Below are 25,239 nucleotides of genomic sequence, written 5' to 3'. Positions count from 1 at the left end.
TTACCGCAGCTATATATGTATAAAAGAGCAGTGGGTGGAGCTTAGCTTATGTAAATTGAGTCGACTTTAGGCCAATCAGAAGATAATGCGTATTACACAATCCACAACAACAAACAGCGCCAAAGTTTTTTTTCTAAACATTTACTCCGATGCCTCTCGTGCCACAGCATAACGTCCCTTTTTTTCTGCATTCGTAGTCTTAATATCTACCTTATTTGTAGTAAAACCAAGGTCTCACCACAGTAATTACATTATTACTATTATGTGAAATAAATTGTAATCAATCTGCCAATAAACTTCTTTTATTTACTCTAATAAACTTGAAAAATAGTGTAGAGCAACTTTAGTTTTTACTATACTGTAGTAAACTGTACATTTCTTGATATTAAAGTGTTTTAACGTTACGTATAGTAAATATTATCGTATACTACAGTTTATCAATTCACTCTAGTTAATACTAAATAATACTGTAGTATTCATTAACAGTAAAGTAATGACTATCTTACAGTAGTGTACACTTTACTTGATTTAAAAGATTTATACTACAGTTTACTGTAGTAAAATAAGTATACACCTTTTCTTAATGCGTGAAACCATGGTTAATCTTATACATATAATCTGATACACAACATGTTAGCATTTACAAAAGCTTTAAATAAATAAGGAGCTATAACCTATGTGGAGCTATAACCTATGTCTTGTCATCAATATATTTTACTATTATTTTATAGGACGTGCTTTTAATTTAATATTATATAAGATGTGAGGGTTGTGCTTTTATTTTAATATTTTATAAGATGTGAGTGTTTACTTTGCCAACTGCAGGGGCATGGTTGTAAAACTCACTACGGGCGCCCTCTGCTGGTGCTTCTATGAAGCGACGTCACTTCACCAATCAGCCAAAACATTATGACCACCTGCCTAATATTGTGTAGGTTCCCCTTTTGCATACACTTTTTTCAGTAGTTTCAGATACAGTAGCTCATCTGTTGGATCGGACCACACGAGCCAGCCTTCGCACCCCACATACAACAGTGAGCCTTGGCTGCCCATGACCCTGTCTCTGGTTCAAAGTCGCTCAGATCCTTACGCTTGCCCATTTGAGCATTTACGTTTGCCAACTGCAGGGGCATGGTTGTAAAACGTACTCTTGATGCGCCCTCTGCTGGTGCTTCTATAAAGTGATGTCACCTAAACCACATATAGACCAATCAGCGATAACATTATGACCACCTGCCCAATACTGTGTAGGTTCCCCTTTTGCCACCAAAACAGCTCCGACCTGCCGAGGCACGGACTCCACCAGACCCCCCTAATCAAAACCAGCATTCACTTTTTTCAGCAATTTCAGCTGCAGTAGCACGTCTGTTGGATCGGACCACACGAGCCAGCCTTCGCTCCCCAAATAGAACAGTGAGGATTGGCTGCCCATGACCGTGTCGCCGGTTCAAAGTCGCTCAGATCCTTACACCTGCCCATTTTTTCTACTTCTAATACATCAAGTACACTTGTCCTCAAAGATGATGTGCCCTGTGACTATTGCCAAATTGTGGTGGCTAGGCGGCTTGGGTCAAAGCATCTACAAAACCGCAGCTCTTGTTGGGTGTCGGCAGTTGTCAGTACCTATCAAAAGTGATGCAATGAAGTAAAATCGGTGAACCGAGGCTAACTGATACACAGACGAGCTGCTAAAAAAGTGAATGCTGGTTCTGATGGAAAGGTTTAGTGGAGTCTATGCCTTGACAGGTTAGGGCTGTTTTGGTGGCAAAAGAGGGACCCAAAAAACATTAGGCAGGTGGTCATAATGGTATGGCTGATTGGTGTGTGTATATGGTATATATTTATATATGGTTATATACACTTACCTAAAAAATTATTAGAAACACCATACTAATACTGTGTTTGACCCCCTTTGGCCTTCAAAACTGCCTTAATTCTATGTGGCATTGATTCAAGGTGCTGAAAGCATTCTTTAGAAATGTTGGCCCATATTGATAGGATAGCATCTTGCAATTGATGGAGATTTGTGGGATGCACATCCAGGGCACAAAGCTCCCGTTCCACCACATCCCAAATATGCTCTATTGGGTTGAGATCTGGTGACTGTGGGGGCCATTTTAATACAGTGAATTCATTGTCATGTTGAAGAAACCAATTTGAAATGACTCGAGCTTTGTGACATGGTGCATTATCCTGCTTGAAGTAACCATCAGAGGATGTGTACATGGTGGTCATAAAGGGATGGACATGGTTAGAAACAATGCTCAGGTTGGCTGTTGCATTTAAACGATGCCTACTTGGCACTAAGGGACCTAAAGTGTGCCAAGAAAACATCCCCCACACCATTACACCACCACCAACAACCTGCACAGTGGTAACAAGACATGATGGATCCATGTTCTCATTCTGTTTACGTCAAAATTCAGACTCTACCATCTGAATGTCTCAACAGAAATCGAGACTCTCCAGACCAGGCAACATTTTCCAGTCTTCAACTGTCCAATTTTGGTGAGCTCGTGCAAATTGTAGCCTCTTTTTTCTATTTGTAGTGGAGATGAGTGGTACCCAGTGGGGTCTTCTGCTGTTGTAGCCCATCCACCACAAGGTTGTGCGCGTTGTGGCTTCACAAATGCTTTGCAACAAGCCATTTTCTCCCACAGAACTGCCGCATACTGGATGTTTTTCCCTTTTCACACCATTCTTTGTAAAACCTAGAAATGGTTGTGTGAGAAAATCTCAGTAACTGAGCAGATTGTGAAATACTCAGACCTGCCCATCTGGCAACAACAACCATGCCACGCTCAAAATTGCTTAAATCACCTTTCTTTCCCATTCTTTGGAGTTCAGGAGATTGTCTTGAACAGGACCACACCCTTAAATGCATTGAAGCAACTGCCATGTGATTGGTTGATTATATAATTGTATTAATGAGAAATTGAACAGGTGTTCCTAATAATCCTTTAGGTGAGTGTATAAAGGCAGTTCTATATGGAAATAATGAGTAGTGAGGGAAATGTGGATGAACCTTGGATGAAAAAAGAAAACATTCTATTTAAAACATTTTACTGACAAAGAGGCGAAAAAAATGCAATAAATAGTATTGTACAATAAGGTTGTTTCCTCTTCACATGAAAATATCCAAGTAATACTGTGGTTTAAAAAAAGTGTATGAGACTGGGGAACTTCAAAGTCCATCGGTTCCATATTTAGTGGCTGCTGAGTTCCCATAATCCTCTTTCTTTCTCCCTTTATCAGCGCAGGGTTTCTTTGCTAACGTACCACTGTTGGCAGTAAAAAACTCTCGCATCCGTTTTAAAGTATTCTTATGCTTTTCACTTTGAGATGCAGTGTCTGAGGTCATTGCTGATTCCTTGCTGCTGCAGTGACTCAGAAGAGAAGCATGGAGGCTCTCCCCAAAACATTCATTCAGGTGTTGTTGAAAATAGTTTTGAAGCTTGACAACCTCATCTTGCTTCTGTGTAAAGAAAAAACATTTTAGTAATATGCCATTATGTAACGATTCACATGAGAATTTAAAGAAAACAATAATTTAATCATCTTTTAACTATTGTATTGCACTAGTAGCAGCTTGACATAAATAATGCATGAAACAGGAAACTGAACTGAGGATAAGGAGCTGTATTAATACAGCGGTTTACCTCGGAGCTTGTCGACAGGATGTCAAAAAGCATCCAAACGTCTGACACCAGTTCAGCAGCAGTCCGATAAGGCGGCTTGTGTTTGCCCAACAATCGGTCAAGTATTATATCAAATTCTGCCATGTTTGAGTGCCGCTTAAAAAAATTAAAAAATAAATTTATTAGAAAACGAATGTTCATTAAATTATGAAAAGGGTGACAGATTAAACAGACTTCACATGTTAATCTTAAAATAATGTAATCAAAGGCTAATGTCTTTTTACCTTTACATTGTAGAGCAGCCATCTGTTCTCATCACACAGCAGACCAAGCAGAAGCTTCTCACATTTCTAACCAAAATGGATAATTTTGCATTGGTTTCCAAGATTTATCACAACATTAAACAAAGTGTTGCATGTCTGCATGTGTACTTGAGTGTAAATCTTACTCTTTGATCCTGCAGGTTCAGACTGTGTTTTCCCTCACTGCCGTACACAATTATCTCATCATTTACATTCAGACACAGCAAACACAGCCATTCCTCACTGCAATCAAAAGAAATATATTATAAAGACATCTTTTGACCCTAACCGCAAAGACAACCCAATTACTTCTACACTCAAAATCTACAAAAATGAAGAAATAAGCCTCGGGTAAACACAATCTACATCAACAATAATCTGGAAAAAAGCAATCCGTTCTGTTGGTCTCACCAAGGTTTGACGAAGATCGGTGGGATGTGACAATCCGAGTGAAAAGCACGTCCACATGCGAAACACTGAAGCGTGGCTCCTGCCGACTGGCATACGTTGCAGAACTGTACTTCAGATGACAATGGGCTGATGCTTTCTTGGGATAAATGGTGCGAAGAAGCTTTAGATGGTACTGAATCTTCATTCCACCTCCACACATGCTGGATCTGGAGGAGAAAGGCAGGACACAAATGAGAATGATTTTACTAATGGTGTCTTTACACCGCTGAGGTGAATTGCTCTGTACCTGCTCAAAATTCTGTGTAAACAGCCACAAAGCTTTATAAAAGCCAGACTGAACTGGGTTGACCCAAGATGTTAAATGTGAAATGAAAATGTTAGCAGGGTTCAGCGAGAGGGCAAGGAAAAAAAGATGAAGTGAGAAAACCACAAGTGAAAAAACATGCAACAGATAAAAAGGCATCTTCAACTTGCTCAACTGTTTTTTGTTGAATTGTTTCCTACAAAACCAAGTTTACCTGCCCTTCCTGGGTTTCCTGTACAAAGATGCTTCCTTGATCTGCAGTGCTGTCCGTAAAAAGGTGAAACTCTGGAAGTGGCTGCCCACACGAAGGCGAAGAGATGGGCAGGCGTACTAAGCTTACACGCGGAAACCTCTTACAGATAGAAACCCCAGTTAGTGGTTACATGTGTGACTGTCAACAGTTTCCAAAATATGAAAAAACAGACGTAATGTATGCTTGCCTGATACAGTTGTGCTTCTCCCATACAAATGCTTTCTGATCATTACAGATTTTGTTTTACACCACATATAGCATTCACTTTTTGAGTTGTAGTACAATTTTTCATTAGTTAACAGAATTACAAGTAATATAAATGAAGAAATTGCAGTAATTATTGCTTAAACCGTAAGAATACTATTCAAGTATTTTGGTACATTTTAGATGTTGTATGAATGATGGTTAATTAATGAACGCCCCATTTACCCCTGGGGAACTCGGAGCTAACTTTGATGCCCAAGCTGCCTAGAAGGACAGGTCATGACCTTTAAAAATCTTACAAAATTACGTAAATACAGAGCAATTCGATGTATACTGTAGCAAAAATGTGTGATGTCCCAATGTCAAATTTTTTAAGTTTGGGATTAATACACACAGCAGATCCTGATCAGTTTAAAAATGCCGTGATTCGATCTTTGCGATCTGCTTGGGACATCTCTGGGAAAAATGGAATGTATTTGCATGTACAAAACATCAGTGAGCTGCCTATCTATATAGCGTGGTGATAGCTCGCAGTAAAGCAGATGAAGTATGCTTGACAATAGACATGATGCCACATTTTAGTCAGAATACAAAGGCGACCTTATGCTTTATGCATTTTGACTTGGTCTCCATGATTCCTAATTCTTTAAAGGGACACTCCCCTTTTTTTTTTTAAAAAAGGCTCATTTTCTAGCTCCCCTAAAGTAAAACATTTGAATTTTACTGTTTTGGAATCCATTCAGCCGATCTCCGGGTCTGGCAGTACCACTTTTAGCATAGCTTAGCACAATCCATTGAATCCTATTAGACCATTAGCATCGCGCTCAAAAATAACCCGAGAGTTTCGATATTTTTCCTGTTTAAAATTTGACTCTTCTGTAGTTACATCATGTACTGAGGCCGACAGAAAATTTAAATTTGCAAAGTTTACTAGGCAGATATAGCTAGGAACTAAATTCTCATTCCAGCGTAACAATCAAAGACTTTGCTGCCATAACATAACATAATACGCAGCGCCCAAAAGTAGTCCCCTTGGTAACTTTCAATTGTCTTTGTAAACGATGTAACTACAGAAGAGTAATTTTTTAAAGAGAAAAAATATTGAAACTCTTTAGTCATTTTTGAGCGAGATGCTAATGGTCTAAATCAGATTCAATGGATTGTGCTAAGCTATGCTAAAAGTGGTAGCGCCAGACCCAGAGATCAGCTGAATGTATTCCAAAATGGTAAAAATCAAATGTTTAACTCTAGGGGAGCTGGAAAATGAGCATATTTTCAAAAATAAAGGGGAGTGCCCCTTAAAGGGCCTTTTTACACCTGGTCACTTCATATGTTTTCTCTGATTGGATAGCATTCTGATTTGTTAAAACTGTTCCATTTACATTTGGCCACATAAATGCGTCTTGGCAAAATGGATATGAATCCGATCTTCTACTCCCATGCAAAATGCAAATACTCTATTCAGTACTCCGCATTAAAAAACTTAAGATGACGTTTATGCAACAAAAGGCAGCACTTACTGAATGTTGTACTCTATGTTGGGCAGGGGACATGTGTCTCATTGCTCGGCATGAGCTGGAGCGCCCACTACATGTACAGGGCCATGACGGGGAAAAGTATTCATAAAACTTTTTCTCAAAGTTTCATTTCTTTGTGAAGAAGTTTGTTTTAATCCGAATATGGGTATCAAATACTTTACCATTATGTTTTTATGTTTTTCCATATGGATATAACCAGTTATAGGTATCACTTAGTGTACCATTGTGTGTGTAGGAAAATTACCAGCATGCATTGCAGTTTGTTCAAAAAGTACATGCTGAAGGTCTACATGGCGAGGGTAGGAACAAAAGACCTACAGTCCCAGGAATGTGACCACCATGTGATTCTATATGATATAAACCATATGTTTCTTCATGTTACAAACCCTTGGGAATAGAAGCATATGCTAAGGTCAATGTAAAGGTCATGGATTGCGTACGAAGACAGGCTTAAATAACTGCTGTATAGGAGGAGACTTCAGTGAGTCTTGGAGTTTTTGCAGGACTGCTCAGCTTTTATTTGTCTGGTTAATAAAAGTCTATCTTTGAAAATGAAACCTACGGCTTGAGTATTTTATTCTTAAAGAACCCAAAAAGGAGAACTTTTGTTTAATATCATTCGAGTTTGTCATTGGACTCTTTTATTGGTTCTAGAAAGCTTTTTACCCGCTGAAGCAAGAGTGTGTCGTCTTTCTTTGTATGCCTCTTTGCCGGCTAACTTCCGAGTGTCGTGCTTACATTTGGGAGGAGTTATGCGCTGACATATCAACTAGATCTATTTATACTTGTCCAGTTTCGTCTGAAAAGCAGCTCAGACTACCTTCTGAAGTGGTTTGAGCAATCAGATTTAAATCTGTCTCTAAAACGTTTCAGAGGGCATTTACACCTGGTCTTTTTGCGAGAGAAAACGCATGAAGTGACCAGGTTTAAAAGCCCCTTAAACAAAAAAGCACTTTAAAAATGTTGAACTTCACGACTTCAGAAGTACAAAGTAAAAATTTTCCAATGGTACATGAAGGCAGTATTGATAGAGGAATAAATATTATTAGAGGAATAATATATGCTATTCACCTCTTTAATTGCTGTCGCTGTTCCAACGTTACTGAGAGAGAGAGAGAGAGAGAGAGAGAGAGAGAGAGAATTAAACACTAACATAAACTTTTTGGTATCAAATGTGAAATATTAAGTCCATTAAATTGATACCTGCATATTCCTCATCTTCCTCTTTAGGGTCATCCTTGACAAAATCACTTTGGACAGTCTTGTCATGTGTTTTTGTTGTCGCCTTGGTTGAAAACAGAAAAGCTTGATTATTTAATGAAACCCAGAGAGAACCTTAAACTCAGAACTATACACTGTCAAATAACATTCAGTATGCAAGAAGCAAACATACACCAATCTCACTCACAGATGGAGTTATGCTCTTTGACACACCACAAGGAACAGAATCCAGCTGAATCTTGTCATTCAGATTGTCCACCAAGGAGGCAGGCGTGTATGTGCTCTCAACAAGTTGTCTGAAAGATGTTGGCATGTCAGCATTCCATTTTTTCTGTTCAGAACGGGTATCTCCAGACGAATGGCCAGCACGAGCTTGGTTGCCCTTCGGCGATGTTCTCTTGAATTTAGTTCCCACTGTCTGCTCAGATCTTTTCTTTGTGGTGGTGCTGGCGAGAAGATCCTGAATGTTGGATGGGACATGAGCTATTCTGGGTTCTTCTGGAACTTCTGACACAGTGGAGGTGGGCAAGTTGTTTTCTGGATTATCGTTTTCTGTAAAATCTGTGCTGCTCACACTGACGTCTTGATCACAGGCAGAGTCAGCCAGTGCTTTGACAGAAAGGTTGGATTTGAGTCCACTACTAGCTGGGTTCGGCATGGTGTTAATGACTGGACTGGTAGGATACGATGGAGGAGGATCACTATATGCCATAGTAACTTCATTTACATGCGTGTTTATGGTTGAAGGAACAGCAAAGGCAATACTGGGTTGTGTAGCAAAAGTATTAATGGGATTCAGAATACTGGCTTGTATTGGATGGGCAAATATGATTTGTCGGGTATCAGTTGGTATGTTTGACAACTGGTGGGCGAGTATGGGTGTTTGATTGTTTGTTGCTATTGCTGGCATTGGGTGGCTAAGTACAGCTGTTTGGTTATTCACTAATATTGGTTGGGTAAGTACAGGTCTTTCGCTGTTGGTAGGTATTGAAGGGTTCTGTATAGATGATTGGTTGTGGTTTAGTATTGGTTGGGACATTGCTTGTGTTTGGTAGTTGGTTGGATTTGGGAGTGTGACTGCATAAGTTTGACTGCTGGGATGAGTTTGGGTATCAGAATAAAAATGAGTATTGGCTGGTAATTGGTGTTGAAACGCAGGGGTTTGGTTTTTGGCTAGATTGGATAGTGTTCGGGTAAATACGAGTGATCGGTTATCAACTGGAATGGCTGGTAATGGATGCTGCGATACAGGGGTTTGGTTGTTGGCTGGTATTAGCTTCGGCTCAGCAGCTGCTTGAGAGTTGGATGGTACAGGGTGAGCCTGCATAGAAGTCTGGTTGGAGGCTGGAATGCCAGGGATATAGTGAAAGGTCCAGGGCTTCGTAGGCTTGGCTGACGGTGACATATTTTCCATTTGAGGTGCAGTGGGGCGTAATGAATAAGACTGAGAATAAACAGACGGAGCTTGACTTAAGTATATTTTAAGAGGAGGAACCTTTGCAACACTGTTAGAGGAGTCACTGTTAGACTGAGAGTGCTGGGATTGGACAGATATGGCTTCGGTTGATTGGTCAGAATTTGAAGAGGCCCGAAGAGAATGAACATCAGTGATAATCAGAGCAGAATTAGTATTTGCTCTGTCAGCTGGAGGATTTGATCCTTCTCCAGACTCTGTCTGAGCAGAAACAAATTTTGTTTTAAATGGAACAGGGATCTTTCTAATCTTCATAAATCCTGGGTAGAATGAAACAGATTTTAGAAGATAATAGATTTTTACAAGCAAATATTTTTTATAAACATAACTGATTTGATATTTCAGATGGGTGGTGTCTAGTACCAGATGTCATGATATGGTGACAGAGGTCTTTCTGAAGCTGAAGTTGCAGTTCAAACATGGTCTCAGGTGGACAAGTCATCTGGGAGAGAAGTTTTATCACTTGGGTCTCAATCTGAATAAGAAAATAGGAGGATATGTTTAATTTAATTAATGCTATTGGGGGGGACTTAACTGCATTTCATTCATTCTGAAACAAAAAAACAGTTGGACGTGTGAGTATTTCTGTGCACTTTGCCAGGGTTTGTACAAGTTTTGTAAAGTTTTTTTTCAAACATTGGTACATCTTACATAGCATGCGTAGACCTTACGTTTCAATTATTTTATGGGCACTTCCCCCGGAAAAGCACCCCCACACGTCAATCAGCGGGAGAGAAAAAAAACAGAGGACGCTAGAAGTCACTTCACCGACAGCTTTGTTTTATGTCATGAAAGAAGAAGTGTGTTTTTTGATGTAAGCCAGCCTTACGGTAACAATATATATAGTTTGTTTATACAGTTTATAGCACAGGAGTTTTGCGTGTGTGTTTGTTTAACGCTGGTTTTTGTTTTTAAAGACCCAACCAGGTCATGAGTGGCAGGTGGTAAGTAAGACTTCTGCATTATGTTGGAAATCTGCACGCAAGTGCATAATGTAAATTACATGAACATGTATTAAATCATAAGTTATCCAGTGTTGTATCTATTTGACCTTTTGATGTGTTTACAAGTTATGTGGGCAGTGCTTATTTGTGATCCTGGGCCACAAAACCAGTCATATGGGTTGAGATTTATACATCGTCTGAATAAGCATGCTTTCCATTGATGTATGGTTTGTTAGGATATAACAATGTTGGGCCAAGATACAACTAGTTGAATATCTGGAATCTGGAAGGGTGCAAACAAAAATCGAAATATTGAGAAATTAGCATTTGAAGTTGTCCAACGCATATTACTAATGAACAGCTTGTTTTGGCGCTCTCTATTGGCTTACCGCTGTTATGAAGTTCAGAGTAGATAAAACAAAGGCAGATATTTTAAGCTTTAAATAGTTATTTATGGTAGAAAAAGTACAAAATATTTTCATGGAACATGATCTTTACTAGCCTGGGTGCCAGCCGATCTTAGCCCCACCCACAACATTTTAAAAGACGGGAAGATCGGTCTGGGGTTTCTTCGTTGAGGAGCTACTATGCGAGACCCACAGCTGGTCGACCAATCAGATTGTCAGGGCGGGCTTTATACGATGATGGACAGATGATCAACAGTAATGTAATCAACCACGTCACCAAATAGCGCGTGTGTTGAATCTATTTACAAAGAAGTGGCTGCCGCTGTAGAATTCAGATGTGTGGACTGGACTCTGACATGGAGTCTGTTCTAAAAGATATCGACAGAGCATTGATTTTAAAAGAGGAACAGAGAAACGTGATCAAGGCATTTGTTGATCGGAGAGATATTTTTGACATCCTTTCTACGAGATTCGGCAAAAGTTGGTCGCACTTATGGAGGACCAATTTAAAGAAGCAACTGAAATGGGTATCACGGCGATGCAACTCGGCATGCACGAAGAGATGGATATAATTAGTGGTCATTGCCAGCTTCTTTTCAGAAGCCCGGATTCGTGGCTGCTGAATAAGTGGAGGGACATGCTAGGCTCCGATATTTTTCAATCCAAAGTAATGGGTATCGTCGTGGATGAAGTTCAACTAATGTACAAGTGGTAAGAGATAGTCTGACTGTATGACTTAGTAAATACTTAATGTTGTGATATAAATGAAATGTTGTAAACATAGTAGGTGTTGATGTACGTTGCTAACTCAGACTTAGTATAATCACAGTTTCATTGTAGCGAAATAACTAGCAGTTCGGTCAGGCTGCAAAAAACGTCATTTCCACATACGTCACACACTCTGTTGCTCTGATTGGTCATAGGTCTATCTAATTGAGTGCAGAGGCATTTTTCGGTTGAGACACGCCTCATAATCATAGCCCAATGGAGTGGTATCAGACTCAAATTCTGACTAAAATTGAGTATGACAACGTCAGGCTAGATCTTTACATGACATCCTAATGATTTTTGGCATTAAATAAAAATCATTTTGACCCATATAATGTATTGTCAGCTATTGTCAATTCAAGAAAATGTACTGGTCCTGTGGAAATGTAAATTTGAGGGTGTACAAGTTTATTATATTTAAAATCCAAATTAAATATCAAGGCAAGCTTTCTTACAAAATCCTGTCTCACAATGTGAGAGAAATGGGCAAGTAACTATGGCTTTCATGTAACACTTTGTGCCATTTGTTCTATTATGTTAGTTGGTGACCATTTGTTTATGATTAAATCAAAGCTTGAGGCAAGGGTTAATCCTAGCGCAAAGGTGTGAACCCTTCATCTTTTTACGACGACAAAGTGAGGCTTTACATGGTTTACATCCTTAAAAAGGGGGTGATCTGGGATGCATTTACAGTTGCCATTTCTTGCCTGACTGCGACCTCTCTTTCATGTTTTTATTGTAATCTGTCCCCTTCAAATGGCTTTAAATGCAATGCATGTATACTTTAAGTCAGACTTGATAACTGCAGTACACCCTCTGATTTGAAGATCGCTTTCTGCAATAAAAAGTTTTCAATAGTCCTGGCTAAAACTCATAAGACAACAAGGAAAAGAAGGGAGGGAGGAATCCTGGTTAAGGATAAAACACCAATGAGAGCACATCAACACATCTAGCAAGGCATCATGTGCCGTGTATGACTAATCCAAAAGGCAGACAAGCTATTACACAAGACCTGGGCAAATAATCATAATTCTCCATGCATTCTAATGCTAGACTTAAGAAATGCAGATATAATTATTTAAAACAAATTATGGCATGACATTAAATGGAAATTACTGAAAATAACCTCAATAACCTCCTGTGAATGAAACTAAACTAGAACAGGAAGGAAGTCCTAATGAGAACAGTACTGATGATGGCATACTGCTTAGGACTACAGCATTAGTATTGAAAAACAGATGAGGTTATATGAAAACATGTTTGCAGCTGGCAAAATAATGCAAAGGAACAAAGCGGAAGTTATAAAACCACAAGGACTAGAGTGTGAAGTTTCTACCGTTTACTGTTTCTAAAAATAAGCAAAGGCAGAAGAACTTACTCTCTTTTTGTGGACGAGGAGGCAGTGGCCCTCTGTGCTCAGGATTTTGTCAATAAATGCAGATATGTAGTCCTGACAGTCCTCCATCTTGCTTAGATGCATCTTTCTCTGCATCAGACTTTTCACTTCATCTGCACACAAGACCTTTAAACCAAACACAGAGATTTACAACGAGTCTTCGGTTCCACAGAGACCCAAGGCTGATGAGATGTCACAGAGCAAAAAGTACAGTACAGACCACCCCAAAAAACCGGATGCTCTATTTCCTGCATCAACACTTTCAGTTATTATTAAGGTACTTGGGGTTTTTTTAGGGAGAGGAAGTGCTTCTCTTGGCTAATGCTAAATGTGTTTCTAAATAAAGGTTGAAGTAGAACATGATCTTTATTCTCTTTGTTTTTTATATAAAAAAGTCATTTTGATTTTCATTGAGAGCTTTTCATTTCATTTAATTTTATTCAATTCAAATGACATGTTGCATGTTTCAGTACATGAGGATTATTTATTAAATGCTTACCTCCACCTCCTTTAACTTTTCCCTGGCGCTCAAAAGCAGTGACTGGTATATGGAGTGAACCACTTGTGCTAATGTCTTTGATGCATGCGATTTCAAATCATTAATGTCATTCAATCTAGAAAAAAGAAAAATATTAATTAGCAAAAAAGCCCAAATTAGTCCTTTAAGGTCGTTCAAGTGCATCCTTTCATTTTCATCAGTTTCATTTTAGCTGTTTGGCAAAATATAAATATAATTACTTTTATAATTATTATATCGTAGCAATGGGGACTGACATCAAATTTTAAATGAAACAAGTACTTGTGCCCTTCTACCAATTCCTTATTATCACTGTGATAATGTTTTTTGACCTTGGCAGAATAGGGATTTTTTAGCTCTTAAATCACTGCATTGTAAACCACAGACATTGTAATCTGCATTTGCTTATAAAATAAAGAGAATGTAAGCGATGATAGTAAAAAGTCAAGTTGCCGTCATAAACATATCAACACCCTTGGAACACTGCTTGGCCAATCATACTAGAGGAATGCGAATAACTACTGTATCATTTTTACTGAAGATAGCGATGCAAGCAGTGACCTTGGACCACATAACCAGTTGTTAGTTGTTGTTTTTTTAAATTATACGCCACCTAAAAGCTAAATGAATATGCTTTCCATTGATATTTGACTTGAAGGTCAAAAAAAAAAATCGTAATATTGAGAAGCTCGCATTTAGAGTTCAAAGTCCAAATGAAGTCCTCACCAACGCTCCAAGATATTAAGGTTATATTCACAGAATGTTCTTTACATTATGTAGAATGATTTTATGTAGAAATAGAAAACCACAAAAAAATGACTTTTGCTGTTTTTTACAGACAGCGTAACTTATGGTTCCGATTATGACATCCCTTCCTTCCTAATCTCAGACCTTGAGTAACTATTGAGTAACTAACCCAGATTGTTCATGGGGTTACTTTTACAGTGAGTATGGTGAGTTTGATAACAGATGTAAGGCTTTATAATCTTAAGGGCAGATCACAATGAAGTTTGTTTCAATCTCGCTTCTATGAGAAGCAGTGTGGCGCTAACGGTTTCTTTTTGCTTTCTGATGGACTCCAGCAAACTCAGCATCCTCTCTCTCTGAGATCCTACAGCTTCCTCCTGCTGCACAAAACTGCCACACAAACGAATTTGAAAATTTCATAAACACAAAAACCTTCCATAATGAAAAGACTGCAGTGATCCATCTGTTTAACGGATGTTTTAACCCACTAATATAGAAGGTATGAATCCATTAGCTGGTTATACCTGTGTCCTCTGTGAGTAAAAAGCTGACAGTCTTTACAGGTGAGCTCATTGCAGACAAGACAGAAGAACTTCAGGCTCTCGTGAATGTGTAAGGGACAGCGTCTTCTCAGCATCCAACCTAACACAAACACATCCAATGATGCAAAAGCAATGTTTATCTTTCTTTACGCCATTCCAGCATCTATGGCTATATTCATGGTGAGAACCGGTTCATTTATACACAAGTTAAAGGCAGGGTCCATGATCTCTGAAAGCCAATGTTGTGGGAGGAAACTGTAGTACATGGGGCCTCATTTATCAACATTGCGTATAAAATGTTCTATATTTTTACCTACGAATGAAATTTAGTATGGCGCAAGTACAAAAAAATTGGGATTTATTAAACGTGCGCACGTGGTTCGTACACACATCAAGTAATCTTTGATGATAAATCCCACTTGTTCTTAAAGCACCATGCTCGTGCACGTTCATGGTCATTTGCATTCCGAAATGCCTCCAATATGAGCCATATATGGTGACAACACCTCCCGTTATAAGTCACGTGGTTGTGCTTTTTCCCTCATCGCATTAATGGCAAAGAGAGCGTAAAAGAGGAATTTTACAGACACAGAAATTGAGTTACTGGTGGATGAGGTTAAATCCTAAAAACACATCCTGTTTGGTTCACTTAGTGCGGGAGGAATGACTAACAAAAAAAAACAAATCTGGATGGGAAAATGTTACCAGTGAGTTTAAAGGATTAGTCCATTTTCTTAAAAGAAAAATCCAGATAATTTACTCACCACCATGTCATCCAAAATGTTGATGTCTTTCTGTGTTCAGTTGAGAAGAAATTATGTTTTTTGAGGAAAACATTGCAGGATTTTTCTAATTTTAATGGACTTTAATAGACACCAACATTTAATACTTAACACTTAACAGTTTTTTTCAACGGAGTTTCAAAGGACTATAAACAATCCCAAATGAGGCATAAGGGTCTTATCTAGCAAAAGGATTGTCATTTTTGACAATAAAAATAACAAATATACACTTTTAAAGCACAACTTCTCGTCATGTAGATCCGGTCGTGATGCGCCAGCGTGACCCCACGCAATACGTCATCATGTCAAGAGGTCACAGAGGAAACTCCGCCTCAGTGTTTACAAGCGTCTTGAAAGAGGACCATTCCTACATTGTTGTATGTCAACTGATACTAATTAATGTCTTTGTGGCAGTTTATTGTTTAAAATGGTCCGCAAATGTGCGTTTTATATATGTAACACGTGACCTCCCTACGTCACTATGCATTTACGTTAGGTCGCGCTGGACTGGACCTAGACGAAAAGTTGTGGTTTAAAAGTACATATTTTTTATTTTTCTTGTCAAAAATGACAATTGTTTCGCTAGATAAGACCCTTATGCATCGTTTGGGATTGTTTATAGTCCTTTGAAACTCCGCTGAAAAAACTGTCAAGTGTTGAGTCAAGTATTAAATGTTGGGCCCCATTAAAGTCCATTAAAATTAGAAAAATTCTGCAATGTTTTCCTCAAAAAACATAATTTCTTCTCGACTGAACAAAGGAAGACATCAACATTTTGGATGACATGGTGGTGAGTAAATTATCTGGATTTTTCTTTTAAGAAAATGGACTAATCCTTTAATTCCGTTGGGTATGAGAACACTTCTAGAAATTAAAAAGTGGTTTGACATTAAATTATCAGCCCAAAAAAAAAAAAACGCGTCACAGCACACCGACGCGAAATCAGTGCAACTGTAGGAGGACAGACAATGACAGAACTTTCCACCTTGGACAGCCGCATATCACCAGCATCATTGGCGCCGTCTTTAAAAACGTGCTCCCGGCCGAATGGATGATTTGCCAAGTCTTCCAATAACGCAAGATAAGCCATTGCACTGTGTCAAGCATTTGACGGAGTTTCTTATATAGGGTTAGATTCATTAGTTCATTAATTAACTTCAACACTGATTACTGTTAATAAAGTAACTGCAAATCATTTTTAACATCTGGGGGTGGATAATAAATAGACAAAGTGTTCTTTTAACGCTGGAGATGGACGGTCCTGTGTAGTATCGCTATTCTACCACTAGATGCTCTGCGTACGCATACTCCGAGGTGCGCGTATATTTACACACATTTCTACGTGTAAGTGCAATTTGATAAATTCCAAACTTTACGCACACTTCTGTTCGTACGCACGCTTGATAAATGAGGCCCCTGGAGTAAGCCCAAACTGACACAGGGGGAACATGCAAACTCCACATAGAAAGGCCACTTTACCTAGCCGGGGCTCGAACCGGGGGCCTTCTTGTTGTGAGGCAACTGTGCTACCGCAATGTCTAAAATAGTGGTTCTCAATATTGTTTGGGCCAGCACCCCCCCCCCATTCATTATCCAGGTCCTTAAAAATATTAAAAGGTATGCTGCTGGAGACTTGCCATTGGCTGTTGTATTTGAATAAATAACGAGGTGAGTCTATGGTTCTCTCAATCAGCTCCATAGCTCCCAAGGTCGTGAATCGGTATATTGTGCACACTGGTAAGGACTGCTTAAGCGCAATGTGATAATTTGCAGCTGTTATTCATCAACAACCAGCAAAACCAATAACTCTGATGCAATTTTTAATCACTTATTAAAAGTATATTATGAAAAACACTTTCATTGCTGTCTTACATATCTGTGCATACATTTTGTTAAGAAACGCTAATCTATAAAGTTGTGGAATAACGAGAGCACAACATGAGAAGGAAATAGGGCAGCTCACCTGTTGTTGGTTTTTTGGGTTTCAGTTCATGGTCACGCGTCACCTTAACCCTGCGATGGGCGGACACACAATCCGAACACAGGGCCTCCTCACACTGGACACACCACCCACTAACCTCAGTCTCTTCACACGCACTGCACTGGAAACGTGAGAGATGGAAATGTGGTGGTGTTACTTTGTGACATGTTCTCAAATGAGGGACAAGAAGAGCAACTGTGATTTACAGCTCTTTTTGAGCTCTTACCTTGGGGTTCTCATTACTATCAGACGAGTCTTCAAAAACATTGCATTCGGTGACCTCAGATAAACAGAAGGACTGCGCGCACAGTGTACATTCTAGATAAACAAAGATATGTTAATCCTCAATAAGCTGCAACATGAAACACTGGAGAAGCAATTATAAGAGTCTTTCTTTTACCAATATGACAATACATATCTAAACAACTTTTGGGCGATATCAATATTTGTCGCCTACTCGCATAATGGAACTTTTGTTTTTAAAAAGATCATGCTTTAAAAACTTTAAATTATGAAACATTATAAACACAGGCATTAAGGCATACAGCTAGTTTATTGGGGTGTCAAATCAATTTCTTTGAACTTGGATTGGATCCATTTTATATTCAACATGCAAACATTGTAAGAGGCACAAATATAGACACATTTTGTTTTGGCAAATATTTAATTATTTTACACAAAAAAATCTGAGTTTTGTAATATTGTACAAGTAATGTGAGCATGTGACAAATATATTGGTATCGCCAATAGTTGTTTTTATTGGTACTGTATGCTTTAAGCCAAAAATCCTATCGGTGCCTTCAGAAATTGGTCAAAAATCACCCGTTGAAAAGCGGGGGTCAATACTGCAACATAAAGAGACACTTTTCAGATTTTTTAGCAACTCCTACTGCAGTTGTTAAAGGTGCTGTAGAATGTAAAACTGCATTAACCTAGGCATATATGAATAATAAGAGTTCTGTACATGGTAATGACATATCGTAAACCTGCTATTTTCCTCTCCTTATGTATATTTTGTGCATGCAAAAGCCCACTGGAAAACAGACCAATCTCAACATAACACTGTGTGTGATGTAACAGTTGTGAATGATGTATGCCCCAAACATTAAATTAATTACAATGTTGTTACAATGCTAAAAACAAAGTTGTGACTGTGGAGTTAGCGCTCTATGCTAACGTTTAGGTCCATGCTGCAAAAACACAAACTTACCACTCAGAAACATGCATTTCCAATCTCTGAATAATTGATTTTTTGTTAAAATCTGTATCTTCGTCTAATACAAGCTCAAACATAAGGTATGTTTACACACACACAGAGCTACTGAAATTAGCCTCTGAGAAACAGCCAATCAGAGCAGAGCTCAATATTATTATGTATCATGACCCTTTCAAATAAGGTAATAATAGACAATTTCATTAAGGGCAAATACTAGGGTTTAAATGGACATGTACACGGAATCTGGATCACTTTTGCACTTAATAAAGCCACACATCTTCTATATAGATATCCGAAAACAATTTAACATATTATTTCAATACATTTTTTGGCACCTTTAATGTTTTGGGGAATATTTTTGTTGTTTTAAATAAGAAAGCAAATAATTTCCTAAATTGCCGGTTCACGTAAGAAGCGATGTAAGCATATTTTGTATAAAACGTAAACAAATAATATATCAGCCAACTTCTTCATTTCATCCCCCCACTGAGTTATTTTGTGGCAACCATGTTTTTTGGTTTTAACTGTAGTGAACCCACCGTTAGTTTTCGTAAGTGAAACGGCGAATCAAAGGAACCGAACCAAACGTTACCGAATGAATTCATGAATCTTTGACTTTCGGCCAGAACTCTGGACAATGAAACCTTCAAAAAGTGCATGCGTGTTCTCTCACCGTGTGTGTATTCATCTTTGCGGGTCTTCGCAAGACAAGCGTGACAAACTGCATGTAGGCACGGCAGAAGTTTGGGCTCTGTAGAAGACTTCACGTGTGTTTTACAAACAGCGCAGGATCCGCAAACCGCTTTTTGAAAATCTGGACGGGGCGCAACTGGACGCCCCGTTTGGACACCGGTAAACATTTGTCGCATACATGCAGTGGTATAACAGCGGACGAAACGTATTCTGACCTTGTTAAGACTAATAAACAAAACTACACGAGTTGCGCGTTTATTTAGGATCTTGCCTCAGAGAATCGAGATGTATCATGTCGGTTTACCCTCGAAGTACCTTCGGTTGTGTGGGGGGCGGGGCGTGTGTATATTCTTCAGATACTCTGTGTTGGGTTTGATCTTTTCAAAATAAAAGCTCCGATGAACACAACTTTTATTAAATTTGTCTGAATCTGAATTTGCTTTTTATTTTTAGTAAACCCATTTAGACATCTAGACTTTGGAGAAAAATCATGAAAGTTTGTTTATCTGCGAAGATTTAAATTTGGTAAACACAGATCTTATGCAAGTAGTTCAAACCCAACCTTTTGCCGACTTATCCCCCCCTTTTCTGTCACATATTACATCGAAAAGTTTTTTTTTTTGAATAAAAATAAAGAAAATGTTTGAAAATTGGAAATAAAGTACCAAACCAGTGTTTACTTAGAATAAAAGTATTTATTGGATATGAGGTAAGAGTTCAGGATGGCTTTTATAATCTCAATAATGCAGCATCTGGGTGATTCTCACGAAACCATTGAAACACCACGGCACTAATGATTTTAGCTTTAAAATGTGTAATATAGTAACATTAAAAAGCATCAGAATTAACACAATGCTGTGTTCTACCTTGCACAATGTGTGATTTCAACATAAGAATTTATAATTGTAAATTTTATCTCATTTTCTGCTGAAATTCTCATTACCCGAATGTGTCCGGCTGTGTTTGAACATGCGTTATGTTGTAATTTAATCAAATGAACACAAAAATATTAAGAAAAAAAATAAATGGATGTTTTGCTAGACTACTTTAGATGACAGAAAAAATATTTACTGAATATTCATGTATAATAATAATGAAGAAAAATTAGGAAAATGATGTGTCCATGCCTGATGTTCTCATCCTCCACAACACTTTTTGAGAACAGTTTAAGCACACATACAGAATTTTAATAAAGTTTGATTTTGAGTGACCAAGCACATGGACCAGTTACTTCAAGATGGCTACCAGGTAAGATCATTTTTTTACAGTTAGTTTGAAATATTGTCTTGTCAGAATGCTTACACCGCATTTTGATAATCATTACCGCAACAGATGCGTATTAAATGTTAATTTAATTAATAGAAGCATAATACTTTGATTTTAAATGCATGTGCAGAATCTCCAAATTATGTTCTTTCAGGTTTGTCATGTTATTTTGAAAATATGTCAGTGTTGATGTTTTCTGACTGTTGCGGTAATGAGATTTTTTAGGACTAATTTTTTAAATTATTTTACAAAAAGTGTTAAATGATAAGTAAAAGTTTTTAAATGAATGTTCCCATTTACTCCAGACTTTGTTTTTCAGTGTCTGGTGGGAAAAAAAGTAAATTTAAGCAATTTTTACATTTTCATGCTTGACATTTTTAAAACCAAGTTTTCGTGAGAATCACCCATCTATTTAAAATATAATCCTACACAGTGTGTTAATTACTGGATCCTGACAATCTACAAAAAAGGTGCAAATAGTATTTCGAAGTACTATTTACATTTGTTGCAAATTTAATAATTTTATTTGTTAAATAAAGCCTATTTTCATCTAATGTATAGCATGTTGCTAAGAAAATGCTAATATTGTCAATAGTGTAAGTAGAAAACATTTCTATATTTTTATTTAGTGTAAATTGTCTTTATCACTAAGGAAATATGCAAATTTCACTTAGTGTTAATAGTATAATGCTATTTAAACTTAGTGTAACACTTTTTTTACTTTTCTCATTTTCAGAAAATGTATAGAGGGCCATAGCGATTACATATTTTTGTAGGCCAACCCCGGAAGTTAGTGGGACACTGCTGGTTCCATCACTAAAAAGCCCATTCGTTTTTACCATGATCTGTGTTTAACACAAGTTTATGACACTTACACTAAATTTGTTCTTGTTTTTTATTTCTAGTAAACACATTTAGACTTCAAAATTCATTCAAGTTGTGTTCATCTGTAAAGATAAACTTGTTGGACAAAACATGTTAGTGTCATAAACTTTTGTTAAGCAGTCTATGGGAAAAACCAATGGGCTTTATAGCGAGGGAACCAATGTCCCTCTAACTTTGAGGGTTGGCCCTACAAAAATAAGCCATCCCTGGGGCTCTCACCTACTGTGTTAAGATCAATATAATACCTCAGCACCTGGAAGCGCTAAATACTGCATGGAACCTTGTGGATGGAAACATAACATAGCCCTGGTGTAATTGAAAATGTGAGAAAGTTAGCACCAAGCAGATATTACTGAAAACTGTTGTGTTAGTAGGCACACCAATGCAGGGAATAAAATACAAAAGTGCATACCAGAGCCACAGATTTATCGCAGGGCCCATGTTTAACTTCCAAGAAAAATGTACTACACTTTGATCTTAGTAGACAAAAAGAAATGTGCAGTGCTCTCAGATAACACTGCTAGGAAAACTGACTCCAGTACCAGGCTCAAAAAGAAGATTGGTCCATGAATTGCTTTCTAATTCAGCCATGCTGACATGTCAGGCTCATCCCAGGGGAGTCATAAAATTCCTTAGGACATTGAAACTCCACTGGATTCATTACAGTGTTGCTTAACCCACTAGTGGCTTAAAATAATATTGCAATAGGCTGTATGAGAAACATCACATGTAGTTTTATAGTTTATTGTTTTTAATTTCTTTGTTTTGTGTTTAATGTGATACATTTAGAGAATGTACTTGGAGATTTAATTATAAATGTTTGTCTGACATGACAATGATGGATATAACAAAAGGCCATTCTATCTGCCTCCTTTTAAAGGTAAGGAGTAGAAACATCCTGCTAGTTCATAAATTTGGGTGCACCCATCAACAGAACTTTGCTGTAGTACCATAACTTTATACATGAACGAACGAGTGCGCATGCATAATGTAGCACTAAGATTCAAATTTTATGTATTAGCTGGAAAGGCTCAGTGCCCTTGCAAGTTCAAAGCAGTAAACCATTTTAGATCATTCAGAAGGAGAAAACTACATCACATTCAATAGTGTGAACACAGGTAATCACATTGTGCTACCATAAAGCCACATTATGCAGTGATGCATCTCTTTATTCATCCACAATATTACACTCCCAATTAGCAGAACACAAATGTTGCTCAATAATAATGATAAACAACAGAGTAATCATTGTTGTTACATTCAACACATAAAACGTTCCTCTTTTTTTCTTTAATAAAATGAAAGTACATATTTTGGGCAGGCTGAACGTGACACAATACACAAACCTACAGCACCAGAACAAATGAGGAAATAAATTACCCACTTAAATCTTACATTATCATGCCAGGCAGGTGTGACTCAGGTTACACAGATGGTAGAGATTACTTGTGGTCTATGTTGTAACGGCCTGTTGGGTACTATTTATTCAGGCAGCTCCATAACAACACACCAAAGTGACATGTACAATTATACAGAGTGTGACTGTAAACGGGAGATAAACTGGACATATTTTGTCAGGACTGTCGTGGACGCAATGTTGTTTGATCTTGTTTGCTCAGGGTTATTCGTGCACTGGTCATCTCAGAGCAAAATACATTTCACACATTTCACCTGCTTCTCTTTGCTCTGCAGTCCGAATTGAGAAGTAGCTAAAGAATTCACCAGCCCCCAAAAATTGTTGAATGTGACGTTTTTCCCCTCCTCCACACCCATGTCCTTCAGGAGTTTGTTTAGCCCTCCCTGGTCTCCCTCTGTCTGCAAGAGAACAAAGAGTGTATAGAATTTACTAAATGTTCACATGATTGCTGTGTGATCGACTAAATGACGACTAAATCTTGTCATGCTTTCAGCCATCATACATTACACATATAAACCAGTGTAAATTAAAATGTCAAACAATTAATTTCTTTAAACAATTTCATTGTCTTTAATCAGCCAGTATTAAAGATACCAAGGTTATATTTTCAGAGAATGTTTTTTAGAAACTAACATCTCACCTTTTAAAAATGTGTTACATTTAAGATATTTACATACTTTTTTAATGTGGACTGTCGATTTCAGAAATATTTTGATTATATATAAGAAAAAAGTGCTAAATCTAACTTCTAATTCGCATTAAAGATAATATGTCCACACTTCTCATCTTACTTGAAAATAATTGTAAATAAGTTGATAAGTCATACAAAATGTATTTTTCCAAAGTAATACACTGTGGGGTGGTTTCCCGGACAGGGATTAGCCTAAGCCAGGACTAGGCCTTAGTTTAATTAGGAAATATAACTAGTTTTAACAAACATACCTTACTAAAAACATTACTTGTGTGCATTTTGAAGCAAAACAAAGGGCCCTGGTGTATTTAAAGATATGTCAGTGCAAGTTGTTTTCAGTTTGGACAGCTCTTACATTTGTTTTAGTCTAGGACTAGTCTAATTCCTGTCCGGGAAACCGCCCCTGTATGTGTGTGTGTGTTTCTTGATAATAAAAGTGAAGTGACTATGAAAGCCCTGACTTACTTTCACCATGTCGGGCATCTCTTGAGAAAGCATGTTTTGGAATTCCTGGGCCGTAAGAGTGTCGGCATTACTGGATGATGCTGAGTGGAAGTTTGTGACCAGGGTGTTAATGGCCAGCTCTAGATCTGTGTACTTGACAGAGAGTAAATGCTGTCAGATTCATGAACAGTTCAACATTACACATTTAACCAAGCAGGAAACAACCTCACTCATATCCAGAAAGAAATAAAACATTTATAAGGGGTTGCAGTTATCTACTTTGAACCACCTTTCGAGTCTAAGAACTACAAAAGTCTTAAAGTGTTACAATCACCTGCAGGCCATAAAATCACTTTTGTGATTTTAAGTGTACTTTTTACTGAAAATATTTTTAAACAACCCATGTCCTTAAATAAACAAAATATGTAATTTAAATATATGGCTATTTATGATAATGTTTTTGAATGACAAAACTTTGTTGCATTCCTCTGGAAATTCTGTCCATCAGTTCTAATCCTTTACAGAAGCTGTAGAGACCTGTAAGACCCCCACTATTACACTGCATGCCCGCCTAATCTACTAACTGGGCGTTGGCCACAAAAAGAAAAATAAGTAAAATAAATAAATAAGTAAGTAAGTAAGTAAAATGTACTATTAATTGGTTTCTTCAGATTTGGTTAAAATAAAATAATATATTGAAAATACTCATATAGTTTTAATGTATTACTTTTGAAATACCGCAAGGAAAATATCAAACAAGCCTATTTAAGATTTAATATGTCACAGTCACCTGTGACTACTTTACGTTTCTTTAAAAACATCTATATTAAAAACAATCTCTCATAAATAGAAAAATTGCAGTTTGTTAAGGCCAACAAATATCGTAGCTTACCTGTGTTGCCATTGTGTCCGTTTCATATCCCTACTGTGCGGAAACTACAGCAGGTAAAGTGCAACGATAATAGGCGTGTTCGCCTTCATACTACGCTGCTCAAACAGATCGTCGTATGACACCGAAGTACCGCGAGAGCGAGTCTCTCGAATCGCTCTCGCGGTATTTCGATGTCACACGCCGATTGGTCTGTGCAGCGCTAGTATTTCATCAGCTGACCAGCGCTGTCTCGTTGGGAGTTTGAATGGGAAGTTTGCATGTGTAGTATGTTAATTTGCAACACACGCTGACTGGTATTTCCGCATT

At 37.8% G+C, this 25,239-nt stretch overlaps 2 protein-coding genes across 3 annotated transcripts; both read right to left on the bottom strand.

The window, feature by feature from the left end:
- Positions 1 to 3,046: 3,046 nt before the first annotated feature.
- trim33l (tripartite motif containing 33, like) lies at positions 3,047 to 19,685 on the bottom strand. 2 transcript variants are annotated; one of them, XM_073872170.1, is made up of 17 exons: positions 19,319 to 19,685; positions 17,656 to 17,747; positions 17,412 to 17,550; positions 14,649 to 14,766; positions 14,400 to 14,514; positions 13,360 to 13,476; positions 12,843 to 12,986; positions 9,709 to 9,820; positions 8,052 to 9,605; positions 7,854 to 7,937; positions 7,722 to 7,752; positions 4,870 to 5,005; positions 4,352 to 4,557; positions 4,087 to 4,183; positions 3,923 to 3,988; positions 3,660 to 3,794; positions 3,047 to 3,475 (listed from the first exon to the last, which is right to left on the bottom strand). In XM_073872170.1, the coding sequence occupies exons 1-17, from the start codon at positions 19,512 to 19,514 to the stop codon at positions 3,185 to 3,187; spliced, it is 3,633 nt and encodes a 1,210-aa protein (XP_073728271.1). In that variant the 5' UTR covers positions 19,515 to 19,685; the 3' UTR covers positions 3,047 to 3,184. The 2 variants fall into 2 exon arrangements, with proteins under 2 accessions (XP_073728271.1, XP_073728272.1); XM_073872171.1 differs by having other exon boundaries at positions 7,854 to 7,935; positions 8,059 to 9,605.
- A 2,878-nt stretch (positions 19,686 to 22,563) lies between these two features.
- s100v1 (S100 calcium binding protein V1) lies at positions 22,564 to 25,091 on the bottom strand. The gene is made up of 3 exons (XM_055210225.2): positions 24,934 to 25,091; positions 24,063 to 24,194; positions 22,564 to 23,304 (listed from the first exon to the last, which is right to left on the bottom strand). The coding sequence occupies exons 1-3, from the start codon at positions 24,943 to 24,945 to the stop codon at positions 23,131 to 23,133; spliced, it is 318 nt and encodes a 105-aa protein (XP_055066200.1). The 5' UTR covers positions 24,946 to 25,091; the 3' UTR covers positions 22,564 to 23,130.
- Positions 25,092 to 25,239: the final 148 nt, after the last annotated feature.

Source organism: Misgurnus anguillicaudatus, chromosome 10 (genome assembly GCF_027580225.2).
Source record: "Misgurnus anguillicaudatus chromosome 10, ASM2758022v2, whole genome shotgun sequence".
In the NCBI taxonomy this organism is placed as follows: domain Eukaryota; kingdom Metazoa; phylum Chordata; class Actinopteri; order Cypriniformes; family Cobitidae; genus Misgurnus; species Misgurnus anguillicaudatus.
This window is presented reverse-complemented; position numbering and strand designations above follow the sequence as displayed.